Raw genomic sequence first — 13,874 nt, 5'->3', positions numbered from 1 at the left:
AGGCGGCCCGTTGTTCGTCTCCTCTATGCGGCTTTTAGCTAAGAAACGGAGGGCTTTTTTCTTATTGTTGAGGCAGTGCAGCACCTGAGAGACGGGCAGGGGGTGGGCGGACAAAAAATGTCAAAGCATATGGAATAAACAATCCCTAAATTGCACTCTGCGCCGTGCCTCCTGCCCTTTCCCTCTCCAGTATCCACATGCACCACAGTTGACGCATTAGAAACCTCAGGTAGCAGAATATATTTCCCTGTTAGGTAAGGTGAAATTTTTGCATATCCCACCCTCCACCCCCGTATTAAAAATCAAAATAAATGTTTTGTACAAAAAATACCACAACAGGGAGAAGTTTCATAGATGGATGGGGAGAGAATGGATGAGAGATCAGGCTCTCCAAATTATGCTGGACTCAACATCCCTGACCATTTTCCATGCTGGATGGGGGCTGATGGGAACAGGCGTTCAACAACATCTGGAAGGCCACAGGTTTCTCACTCCTGTCTAGATTTTGTGTTTTCAAAAATGGACAAACAGCCCTTACTACTGATTTGCTGCAGTAATCCCAGGTGCATCCTGCACCTTGCATCCACTTATGGCTAAATCAATTATGCCTGCATAATCTCTGCACTCCCAACTAAACCGGGGGTGGGGAAAATCAGAACTGAGGGCTTTGCACCTGCCCATTGGGAGAGATAGGAAGCCCAGAACACTTGTTCTTTAGATGTCCCTTTTATGAAGAGGCACGTAGTAAGATCTTGGATCCCCTACTGGTGAGGCTCGCCGACCTCCCGCAAAAGCAAAAAATTGACCTTTTGCTGTTAGGCAAAAATCAGAAGATGACCTGGATGGCCGCCAGATTCTGTGTACAGATCTGTAGGCGCAGACCATTGCCCAACTCAAAATAGTCCGGCATGAAAAGCCCCAAACACGGCTCCATGGGTGATTCTGAGTCAACTCCCTGGGACAGTTTATTGTTGTACATTGTTGCTAAATTTAGTGTTGTACATTGTTTTAATTGTCTGTTTTAACCATATCTGCACAGCAGTTTCTAATGTTGTGAGTGTCCTCTATTTAAGAGGCTTCTACTCTGCAGCCTTGAGATCTGACTGGAGAGCATTCCACAGGGCATGACTTCTCGGCATGACTGCCGAGAAGGCCCTCTGCCTGGTTCCCTGTAATCTCACTTCTTGCAATGAGGTAACAGCCAGGAGGCCTTTGGAGCTAAATCTCAGTGTCTGGGCTGAATGATGGAGGTGGAAACACTCCTTCAGGTCTAGTATTAGGAGGGTGAAAAACCATCTATCTATTTGCTTTCATCACACAATGTGTCATTAACCTCAGATGTTGCAACCTTTTCCTGAGAGGAAATTTACAAGAAAAACAAAATCCTTTGCATGAGTTGCTGAGCTCTTCGTATGGGGCTGCTGGGCTTGCTCTGTCCATCTGCTGCTGCTGTAGCAGCAGCAGAAAAGATGAGTGAGCAGCAGCTGCTGTTAACCAAGGGCTGAGAGGAAGCTTGCGACTACAACTACAACAACAAAGTCTACATGGGCCACACCACCAAAACCACTAGCTGGGTCAACCCACGGGATAGGTATGGAAGGATGGGTGGGAGGACGAGAATGAGCAAGTGAGCAAGGTGTCCGAGGTCTCCCTGGCCAGGAGGGGAGCAACTTAGAGGCAAAGTGTGCAGTTTCACATGACTCCATCTTGCTTCTCCTCCAGTTATGCTCAGTGCCAGACTTTGGGCTCTCACATTTCAGTGGCGCCCTATGCAACGCTAAAATTTGGCGCCCATTCTATAGCATTGTTGTGAAGCCCCCTGCGGCACAGCACCCATTGTGGATGAACCAGTTGCACTACCCTAAAAATACCTCTGCTTGGTGGCGTGCAAAGACAAGGGAGGTGTGTGTGTGAATTTGGGCCAGGGCTGAACTATTTTCAGTACCTGGTCTCCACTCCCAAAGATGCAAAGCTGTTTAAAAGGGGTCCCTGAGCACATGCAAAGTGCCTTTCCCTCTGCCCTTAAATAACTAGAGATTTTGCATGCACACAGAAGAGAGCATTAGCCCCTGTCCACTGGAGTGTGGGGGGGGGGAGGGTGCCAATACAGATCCTTACCAAGTCCATAAGGAACCCTAGATACACCTCTGGTGTCCAGTTAAGGCTGCAGTCTTATGCACACACTGAGAGCAAGCCTCATTGAATACAGTGGAACTTACTTCTGAGTAGCCATGTATCAGATTACACTGTGCCATTGTTGAATCTACTCTTCTCCCAAGAGTACTTACATACAGATTCATCTAGAGCAGGGTGTAGCCGATGTGGTACCTTCCAGATATTGTTGGGACTACAACTCCCAGGATGCCTGTGCTGCTGGGATCTGTAGTCCAACCACTTCAGGAGGGCACCATGCTGGCTGTTCCCCGAGAGGACTAGTGTTGTACCACCTGTAAAAAAGCTAATCATTTATCAGATAACTGCTCTACAAGAGCTAACTATTGAGAGGCTGCACTCCGCTCCTTAAGGTTGGGTCATCCGTTCTCCCAGAGGCTTCCTGCCAAAGTTCTCCCAAGGTTGCTATTGCAGGCATAATCACCCTCAGTGCTTGACAAATTGCCTCCCACATGCCCACACGATAGAAGAGAGAACACCAGCCAGATCAGTCCCATCCAACATGACCAATGGTCTAGGATCATCATCTGCCTCACCGTTGGTTTGAGGCAGCACTCTCCTTCAAAGGGACTTAAAATCCAATACAAATAAGGAAAGGGTATTTAAAACAAAGAGAAAATTCCAAGAATCTCCGCTTGATTATAGAATGTTATCAGTGGTAGATTCAAATGATTTAGAAAATTTCAGATTGATGTCGTGAAATCAGTAAATTACACAGCGATTTAAAGAGCATTAGTTTATTATCTATTCTCCATGTGTTACTTCAGAAACAATTTAATTATATACAAAATTTGGAATGCTGAATAAATGCTGATCAATAAAAACATTACATAGCTGCTAATAAGGGAATAGTTACTTTTTTAAAAAGTAGTACAGCAAATTAATGATAAAGGCTTGATTCTGTGTGTTGCTTATTGCTATGATTGTGTTCATAGGATGTGTTCAATTATATACACATTTTTGAAACTCCAGTCAAAAAAAGTAAAAAATGTATTTACACAATAAATATGTGGGGTTTCCCCCCAGAAATTGTAATTTGAACTGATTCTTTAATGAACTGCCATGAAAAGAATATTGAGTTGACAAATACTTTATTCATTCGATGCCAAAGCAACCAAGTGTGCAGATATATCTTATCTGACAAGATGAGAAACATTAAAAATCCACGGCTTCTGAATAATGATCTTCTGTTTTGAATGAGCTTTCTTCCACAGCTTCATTTCACCATCATCCAACACAAATGGTATAATGCATCCAACATTTTTTTTTTTTAAAGTATCATCAGTGTTTGATTTCCAATATACTTTTTCTAGTTCCTTGCACCAAAAAGTAAAATAAAATAAAAAAACCCAACCCCTAGAAGGCCACAAAGTTTCTTTAAATTCTCTCAACAAACAATTATTCTTTTTGGCAACACTATTGTACAAAGCTATTCAACTAAATTAAATTCTAACAGCATGGTTTACACTGCTTGTTATTTCATACAAAATTGAATTTGAACACTTTATTTCAACCTGATGTTGCCAAAGATAAATGGTGTCCATGATCAATAAAGAATCAGTTCTGATTTGGGACTTTTTGCCCTTACCATGATTATAGTTTATGCCTCAAGTCCTCAGATTAGGACTGATTTGTGGATATTCCCTTTTAAAAGGCTGAGGTTACTAATATAATTAAAAGCAATGAATGTAAATTTTTGAATTCTCAATAAAAAGTAGAGAAATTTAAAAGACACTTTTAGAAGCATGGTAACACTGAAGCCTGCCATTATATAGCTATGTTTCTCATTTTCTTTAAAGATTAACAGCACACAGAAAATAAGTGAACTTTACCAAAATACAGCACATTTTTGCTAATATAAAAATCAATTCCTATGTAAATATTAATGAAAATCAACTAAAATTAATGTACAAAGAGTTGTTAAAGGGTTTCAATTAAAATTATCAAAAACTATACACAGTACAATATGCAGGTGATAACATCTTTGAGTGCAATATCATTGGAGTCTGTGTATTTAAAAAGTACTGCCTTTATCTGTTAAGTATACAGGTTCCTTTCTGTTCCAGCACATCTTTCCAAACACTATAGTAGGCTGGTGCTTTTGCTAATTTCGCTTTAAAACTACCAATTTCTACTTATTAAAAACTGCAGTAACTGAATATTGCTCCAATGACAGATTAATAATTCGCCTTTAAAAAAACAGTTATTGGTCTTCTATGGCACTTTTCTCTGGTCCATAATAACCATGTATTACTTATTACCCTATAGGTTAGGCAATCTCATCTCTGTTATATAAAGAAAAAAAGAGGAAAATAAACATAATGTTTGTCATAAACAAAATTAAATATGTATAATCCAATATTTTATACAAGTAATAAGGAACAAAGGCAGCCTGTGGTAAATCACTATTACGTTAATATGGTTAGAAACCCTTTAATGACTCTCAAGTGTCTAGTTCACATTTAATGTCACCTGTAGGAACAGCCCTTTGAGAAAGATCATTACAAACTGGTGGGTCGCAAGTCCCCATCCCTTTGCTCTACAACTTCCCAACAGCAATTCTCCCATCACTCTGCAACAGTTTCACTGGCTTTGGTTACCTAGCTCCAAACATATTGTTTCCTTTTAGTCTAACAAGGCAATTCAAGGCCAAACAAAATCACGGTTTCTTTCCTAACCCTTTCCTGAACCATTTACTTCTGGGCAGCCCAGTCCCCACAGGCCTCACTGCCATGAACCCCATTAAAAAGAATGAAGCTTTTTTCTGGCAGAGTAAGTTAGAGGTTTGGAACATGCACACATGTGATAGATATATAGGTGATGAGTTACAGGCAACACAGTTTAAAAAAAACAAACTGGCCATTTAGTTTTTTCTTTTTTGTTTTTTAAAAAATCTATAAATAAGTTGAAAATGGAGTATTTAATACAAGGCAGAAGAAAATCACCCTTTTGCACAAAACTGGGGATTTCCGTAACAGACAGGAGTCTCTGGGCACAACTCCACAGCACAGGTGAAAAAAGTTGTGTGATTAAAAACACTCAAAGTTAAATTAAAGAAAACAAATAAGACAGTCAGTTGATGTGATATGAGCCAATCCTGTAGAACTCCCAGAAGTGTATTTATAGTCTCTCTAAAAAGACTTCACATTTTATTGCATTTTTCTATTGGTAGATATACATTCTCATGCTAACTCGTTTCCCTCTTTCTTTCTTGATTCCATACTTTCACGGCCATTTTACCTGGCCTTTCAAAATTATCCCAGCCAGCCCCACCTTCCATCTACCCATTCATCTGTACAATATGCACATAGCAAAGCCAACATATCAAATCTTATCCACATCTACAGAAGTGGTTTCAACAAAGACATTAAAACCAGGTGAACAAAAAAATAAAGGCAACAAACAGCTACAGGACAGAAAGCCCTGCCATCTGTCAATTGGCTACAATGGAGGCTCCTTGTACACAAAGTTTAGTTATGTGTATGCGTTATCCAAAAATAAACCTACCATCTGTACAAAATACACCACAGGTTTGTTTTTGGAGGAGTGATTTTTGATTGCTACAATGCTTTAAAACTCAACAAGGTTGACTACAATATGCATTTCCAAAACTGTTTTATCTATGTTCTTTACAGTGGTTTCCCCCCTATAACCACAAGATTATTTTATTACTGTACATAATTTTAAAAGTTTTTGTATATAAAAATAATCAAAATATTCAGTTTCCCACAAGTCCTTCAAAGCATCACGTGGACGTTTCTCCTTCCTCCACAGTATTTAAGAAAGTTCTCGAACAATGATGAGTTCCACTGTGTTCTGAAAAGTCTTTAGTAAGGATACCGCTTGTCCATGATCAATATTGATGAAGCTATATCCATTAGCCTGGAAAGAAGATTTAAATCCTGTTAAGTATAGAGGAAAACCTTTTCAATAACAGTTTATTTTATCTGTTTAGCCAACTCTAAATTTGATGGTTGTTTTGAGATTGCTGGAAGTGACAGTGGTTCTTCTTGGGATGTCCAACAGGTCGATCCCTGCAAGGTTTTGGTAGATCGCAGGTCGATCTTTGGCTCCCTTTCCCTCCCTAAAAAAAGCTCAATAACTTTGACCTGAAACCCCCCCCCCCAAATGGGGATAGATCATATTTTAATTCTGAAAGTAGATCGCAGTCTCTTGGGAGTTGGCCACCCCTAGTGTAAACCATGAGAAAGACAGAAGAAATGCAACCCTGATAATTCTCTTGGACCTCTCAGAGATTGTTATTACCCACTGGCCATGGTATCCTGGAGAGGCTCTTTGCACTGGAAGTTTAAGGTATGATGATAAGGTGGTTCCACTCCTACCTGGAGAGCCAATTCTAGAAGGTAGTTCTGGGGAACTACTTCAGGGTTTTGTCATGTCCCCTCCTTTCTAACATGTATATGGAATTGCTATGTAAGATGCCACCAGTATGCTGACAACACCCATTTCCCCACCCCCTCTCTTTTATTAAATTAAGGTGGAGCAATGAAGGTATGGGAATGGTGCCTATATTCCATAAGGGGCTGGAATAAGGGCCAATAAACTGACACTCAGTTCCAATGAAACAGAAGTTCTGTGGTTTACAGACAGTGCTTTTTTCTGGGGGTATGCATACCCCTAAACATTTTGTGAATCTAAGTTTGGCCTCATTGAGGGGCAGTATTTCAATATGAGTAGGAAAATGAGAGTACCCCTAAACATTTTTTAAAGGAAAAAAAGCACTGTTTATAGGTATTAAACTTGTTCTGGATGGACTTGTCTTGCTCCTAAATTATCAAGTGTGAAGCCAGGACGTAAGTCCTGGATCAAGCTATGTCACTGCAGGCCCAAGTAGCCTCAGTGGTGGTCTCTCATGGACAGAGGTAGCCCAGCCTCTGTTATCCATGCTCTGGTAGCATCTAGAATTGTCTACAATAATTAGATGTTTGTGTAGTTGCTTTTGAAGAATATTCAGAAACTTGCGATCAGAAGTGACGGAGCGGATAAGGGATGGGGAAAAGAGACAATATTTTGAAGGCTGCTATAGTGATCAACATTAATAATTGGTAAATTGCTTTAAGCTACATTACCTGAATAATTTTATCGCCTGGCTGCAACAGTTTAGATGCTGGTCCTTCAGGCTGTACCCTGGTTACAAATATACCCTTCAAGTGAACAGGAAACAAATGTTAAATACATACATGCTGGTTTATTGGAACACAACCCTCTATATCTGCAGTAGGGATTCTGACTTTTATATTTGAATGATAGATTCTCTGCATCATCCTAGAAGTTGTATCAAAAACTGTGCAAGGCAAAGTCGAAAGTCCCACTGTGCATGTGCACAGTGGTTCAAAATACTGGGCTGGCCTTGTAGTCACTACTGCAAATAAATTTTCACTTGTTTTTGTCTTATCCAATGCTGTACTAGGAATGCAAGATATTTGTCCCATGGGCTAGAAAAACAACATGCCAGTGCTTTAGGGGTACCCCTAAAAAAATTTTTAAGGAAAAAAAAAACACTGACTTAAGTGACGTTAGCCACAACAGAACAGCTTTCTATTAACACCTAATTTGGCTTAGCTGCCTTCAGGTTAGAGGGTTTGCTTTGGAGTAAAGATTCTCCTTGTTTTCTTAGGCTTTCTTCCTATCTTACCAGCAATCAATTGACCCGAACCCCACTATTCCTCCATTTGTAAAATGAACAGCATCCAGCAGGGCACTAGGTGATATGAAACTCAGTCATAATCTGAGCAGATCCACTGAAATTGACAGACTTAAGTCAATTGATTTTAATTAGTCTACTCAGAGTATAACTAATGCTGAATATTACCTGTTTATTTTACCATACGTAAGTATGGTAAATCTTACTTTTGAAAGTAAGGTTTTAAAAGAGAAGGCTGGCAAGCCTTTCAATCTCATCACTCAAAAGAATTCTCTGGATAAGGCTTACAGCTAAAACCTCGTGTTGTAGGGAATGTATTACATATTGGCGTATGATATGAAGTTTGGCCTATGATATGAAGTTTGCTTTATTAAATTAGCCAGACTACCATGAAGCTAAAATTCATCAACATTATGGTAGTTCTATAATTTCCTGCGACAACAGGAATTGTGTTTTCCAAATACCTACTTTCCTCAAGTTTAACCCTATCCAGCCTGTTTTTCTTTTTCTTAAGTAGTAATTATTACATATTCCATCTTAACAATTTTTCGCACACAGAGCTAAACTCAATATTGGGCTTATGAGGTCCTTCCACCTCCACCATCTCTCTCTTCCTATTGTGTAGCTGGTTAGATAACAGCGCAAGAAAAAAAGTGAAAAATAATGTTTATTAATGCTGGGGGTGGGTGAAGTGCATGTATGTGTGTGTAAAGGGACCCCTGACCGTTAAGTCCAGTCACGGACGACTCTGGGGTTGCAGCGCTCATCTCACTTTACTGGCCGAGGGAGCCGGCATTTGTCCGCAGACAGTTTTCGACTCATGTGGCCAGCATGACTAAGCTGCTTCTGGCGAACCAGAGCAATGCACAGAAACGCCGTTTACCTTCCCGCCAGAGCGGTACCTATTTATCTACTTGCACTTTGATGTGCTTTCAAACTGCTAGGTTGGCAGGAGCTGGGACCGAGCAACGGGAGCTCACCCCATCGTGGGGATTCAAACCGCCAGCCTTCTGGTCAGCAAGCCCTAGGCTCTGTGGTTTAGACCACAGTGCCACCTGCATACGCACACACACACAAATGCAACTGTTTACAACTATTTATTTATGGTTAATATAGTCCATCCTTCTTCCCAAAAGGAAGCATGGGAAGTCTGAAAGAAAAAAATACATTAATCATAAAACCTTTAAAACATCCTCATATTGAGTTAAACATATTGAGTTCCTCCTCAATAAAGACCTCCCAAACAATAACCGTACCCCAAGAGACTGGATCTATTTAATACTCACATCATCATCAGGCCTGAAGGGATTTCCTCTACCACCAGTTCCTCCTGATATACTAAATCCAAGCTCTGGATCCTTTTCAATTCTCACTCTTATCTAAGAAAATCAGAAAATTGATTTGTTCTGCATGTTCAAGTTCATGGAAAAACTGCAACCATTACATAATCCATTTTTTATATCACATAATACTATGCTTTACTTCTATATTTTCAAGTTCACCAATGCTTTAAAATCTTTTGTTGTATTTCTATTAAGTTTTATATTCTTTGTATTTGTTTTGTAAGTTGTATGGGTTACTCAAAGTGAAATACTTACTAAAGAAATAAACAAATATTTCTCTAAGCATATTGGGCATATTCCTGAAAAAAATTATATGGAAGCATGAATAACAGTGGTAATAAGTGGGCCTTTTCAGCACTGGCCCCGATGTGGTGGAACGCCCTGCGGGACTTGACATTTTTCGGCAGGGCCTGCAAGACAGAGCTGTTCCGCCTGGCCTTTGGTTTGGACTCGGTCTGACCCTTATGTTTCCCTCCCCTTATGGTCTTGATTTATCAGCTATTTTAAAATGAGGCTGCATTTTAAATTGCATTCTAACCTATATTTTAAATTGGTTTGGGTTTTTTCTCCCTGCCCCCCCCCCCACTTTTTCCCCTATTATGTTTTTACTGTGTTTTTAGCCACACTGAGCCTGGCTCTGGCCGGGGAGGGCGATGATATAAATAAAAATTATTATTATTATTATTATTATTATTATTATTATTATTATTAAGGTGACAGGTCATCAGTAAAGGACATTCGCAAGGTCTCAACCAAGTAAATGTTTCCAGTGCAGAACAATCTGAGAATTTATTCATTAAGTCATAACTTTTGCCCTTACCTCTTGCTTTGACATCTCGTGGCTTTGCCTTGATGGACCCTGGGACTGACTATAGGGTGGCTGATGGGCAACTTTAAGCATTAGATAATCAATTAATTGCTCTCTAGAAGGATGTCTTGCCACAGTTGTTTGGGAAGCAGGATGATGGATTTGGCTATAGTTTGCCTGAGGTCTTGGAGGCTGGCACATCTGCCCATTCGTCAAAGGTATCTGGATAAATGAATAGTTCTTAAGCAACATTTTACATCCTCAAGAATATGCATATATATTATCTTGATGCTCAGCTGATAATGATTTTGCAACACTTACAAGAGATTTTGTTGTCAAACATGTCTGTTGTATTCTTCTTTTTAAAAAATCTAATAGCATTATACACAAAACAAATGGGAATGAAATGGATTTTTTCCCAACTTTTGTTTAGAACAAACTAGACTACTGGGTAATGGGCTAAACTAATCAATTAGGGAACATATAATTTTTTTTGGTGGAAGTACTCATAGATTTTTGAATTGCTTTTGAAGTTTTAGTATATTGCTTATGGTTCTCAAAGGATGCGGCAGGGGAAGATAGCAAATGTGATGGTAAGATCCAAGGACAATCAAAGAAACATTTAAACATTTCGGTGTACTATAGTATAGTATATAAATTTCGGTGTACTATAGTATAGTATAAAAAATTTCTTTTTTATTTGCAGAATATGAATAGATATCTTTTCAAAATCAGAGCAAGAGCATCAAGTGATACTGAGGACAACGTAGTTGTGATCCAGAACTACTGTTTGAACAGAGAGCTGGAGAAGACTCATTTATAATTATATTTTGTGAATGATTCATGTTCTTAAGTTGCTGCACTGTTTTATACTTTCTGGATGTTCCATGATCATATTAAAAGTAGTTGTGTTCTATGTTATAAATTAAGCATTGCTAGAAGTTGGTTGTTTTTGTTTTCAAATGTATTTTTATCAAAAAATTCACTGTGGCACAAGAAAAAAATTATTCTGAAAGTGTAGCGCAGAGAAAAAGGTTTGAGAACCACTAGCTTATATGAATGCATGAATACAGTAATGCATTTATTTTCCCACTCTAATTTGTGGCAGTTAAGCTTGGATAACCAAATGGGTGTTGTAGTTGAGCCTTTCATGATACAACAAGGCACTGGAGTTGCAATTCTATATACAGCTATCCAGGAGTAAATCTCACTGAGTCCAATGTGACTTGTTTCTGAGTAGACATGCAAAGAACAGCTGACATTTTCTGTGTTATAACCTGTCTTGAGTACACACAATTAGGTAAGTAAATAGTTGCTGATTTTTTTTCCTTCACTATGCATTTCTTGCCCATAACAATGGCCTTGTTCGGCTGCAATTAACAAGGTATGGGCTTGTGAGCTCCCAACTCCCCTGTTCTCCTACAATGCAGCCACAACAGGAGACTGGAAACCAATAAAGCCAGAATGGATCAGCATTTGAATCCAGCTTCAAGCAAGGCAGAAAATGAACTGAGCCTCCAAGGAAGGCGAGCAGCTCACATCTAGTAAAAGGATAGCATTTTCTGCCTCCTTCAAGCAAACGGAAGATGGAAACCCACGTGGCCGTGTCCAAGTGCCCCCCGAGAAGGGAAGTTTCTGCTTCCATTTTAAGTGAAGCACACTTTATTTATTTATTTAAATAAATAATTAAACTGCACTGCAATTTATTTAATTATTTCATAAAATTTATGCACCGCTTTGTTGTAAAAAAACAAACAAACCTCAAAGAAGTTTACTCATTATGCTCAAGCCTGGACAAATTGTGGTCTGTCTTAACTATAATTTAGGGAAACATGCCAGCTTCAAACAGTGATTAATTTCCCTAAACCATAGTTAACAATTATAATAGTTCTGCATTTGGACATAATTAATTATTAATTAACTACAAATGAAAGCTTTTGATCTTCTTGTTAACACAACAGGGAGGTGGGAGCAACGAACCCATAGTTTAGCACTGTACCTGAACCAGATATGCGTGTCAGAACAATACTTTTATAGATTGTGAATGATCCCTGCAGCTTATTACCTGCACAGGAACTTTCTTCATGTTGTCTGAAGCAACATCTTTGAGGCTAAGTGTGGCAGATGAATAGTTCTGCTGTCCAGCAATGAATACATCTTCCTGACATTGCTCTACTGAGGTTGATGTTTGGGGATGCTTTAAATGATAAAAGCATACAAACATTACTGCTGTATTGTAAACACATTATACAAGAATTGCCAATTTTGTTCATATGACTGTTAAGCATATTACTTTGGTGCATTCAAGAATTTAATCATATTAATCAGCCTTGAGAGGACCATAAATGTTAACTCCAGCTTTTGAAACAACACTGGAACTTACTCTGAACTGCATAATAAAACTATTCATTAAACAGTTGCTATTTAAGGATTTGCAAACATAACACAAAGGTCTTTTGTTAACTTTGTTCTGCTAGATTTACCCAATGCCCATCCGCTTTTTAGAACATGAACCTCACCACTGCCACTTCCTATACCTTGTCTTGCTGAACTATGTTAACAATTTAGTTTGCATGAATTCCTCTAAATATAATTTCTATTGCTTATTTTCCCTCAGGAATTGAAAGGTAGGTGGGACTGGGCCAGCCATTCTCTTTTTATGACAGAAGTATGGGGTTCCAAAGCAGCTCAGTGGAACTACTGTGAGCTGTGTATCAAACATATCATCACCATCATCATATTATTATTATTTAGTATTAATAGAGCACTATCAACGTGCAGAGCTCTTCACAGACTGACCAATAAAAAGATACATTCTTGTTCCAAAGATTTTAAAATGTAAATCAGTGAGAAACAACAGAAGGAAGAAAGATTAATAACGCAAAGGCAACAGGAAAAGAATATGGTTCTGTTCAGTTACATGCTAAATTACAATAAGGAATGAGGAATCAAGATTTAGCCAAAGGTTACATGGAGGAAGACCCCGGGAGGCAGGCGGGACAGCAAGGAGAAAGTGCAGAGTGATGCATCAGGAAGAATTCAGTTGGCTGAGGATGCTGGAGCTGGAGACAGCATGTACTGCAATATGATAATGAAAAAATAAGGGAAGGGAAGGTCAGGCTAGGCTATGTTGGATACCGGAGCAGACAGGAAGCCAGTACAGGTATCTAAAGAGGGAAATGATATGATATTAAATATGATGAGTGAATTATTTTTGAGTGCCAAGATGTTGCAAAAGAAGGCCAGAAAGGAGAAGGCTGCAGTACACAAGGTGAAAGATGGCCCAATTATGAACTGGAATTTTTGCCAAGAGGGCAAACAGGAATGGTCATATTTTTGCAAAGTTATACAATGTGATTTGGAAACAGATTGAATATTGAGAAGAAATAATCAAAGATAATGTTCGGGCCTCATGTCCTATAAACAAAATGGATGATGATGTTGAGTAGAGAATGCAAAGAGACAAAAAGGCTTGTGGAGTTGTGTAAGTTCCTTGGACATATTAAGTTAACTTTTAATCAAGAAAAACGAGGGGGGCTATAGATGGCTCATACTTAGAAATGAGTAATTATATCTAACTACGGAGTATTACTAAATTAAACTTCCCCTATTATCTATGAGGAGAAGTTGGTGAATCCTTGTGAACCCCAGTATAGAATTGTGATTCTGGCTGCTGCCTATGCCTTTGTAACACAAAGCTGCAGTACTGTTTACATAGTTTCAACAGCGTACAGAGCACTTTTTATAGGGGGCTCTGATTAAATTGCACAAGTTAAAATAAAAGGGAAAACATAACAGGGGAGGTAGTGAATAGAGAAGCTAAAGCATCAGTGTGAGCCAATAGAAATACATAAAAATCACCACTCCAATTTATTTATACTGTATT

The 13,874-nt window shown here is 39.0% G+C and overlaps 1 protein-coding gene and 1 long non-coding RNA gene across 3 annotated transcripts in view; one reads left to right on the top strand and one right to left on the bottom strand.

Moving 5' to 3' along the window:
• Positions 1-44: 44 nt before the first annotated feature.
• On the top strand, positions 45-10,917 carry LOC308458574. Its single transcript, XR_013977571.1, has 2 exons — positions 45-254; positions 10,695-10,917. It is a non-coding gene; the product is annotated as an uncharacterized lncRNA (long non-coding RNA).
• ERBIN (erbb2 interacting protein) overlaps positions 3,247-13,874 on the bottom strand; it is an 84,126-nt gene continuing 73,498 nt past the window's right edge. For both annotated transcript variants that reach the window (XM_080972282.1, XM_080972283.1), the window contains 5 exons: positions 12,054-12,185; positions 10,001-10,210; positions 9,124-9,216; positions 7,263-7,337; positions 3,247-6,054 (listed from right to left, as the gene is read on the bottom strand). In XM_080972282.1, the coding sequence (XP_080828408.1) occupies positions 5,950-6,054; positions 7,263-7,337; positions 9,124-9,216; positions 10,001-10,210; positions 12,054-12,185 (615 nt within the window). In that variant the 3' untranslated portion in view covers positions 3,247-5,949. The remainder of the gene's footprint in view (positions 6,055-7,262; positions 7,338-9,123; positions 9,217-10,000; positions 10,211-12,053; positions 12,186-13,874) is intronic.

Source organism: Podarcis pityusensis (genome assembly GCF_964106645.2).
Source record: "Podarcis pityusensis genome assembly, chromosome: 11".
Taxonomy (NCBI): domain Eukaryota; kingdom Metazoa; phylum Chordata; class Lepidosauria; order Squamata; family Lacertidae; genus Podarcis; species Podarcis pityusensis.
Note: the sequence above shows the minus strand (reverse complement) of the source record. Positions and strands in the feature narration are given on the sequence as shown.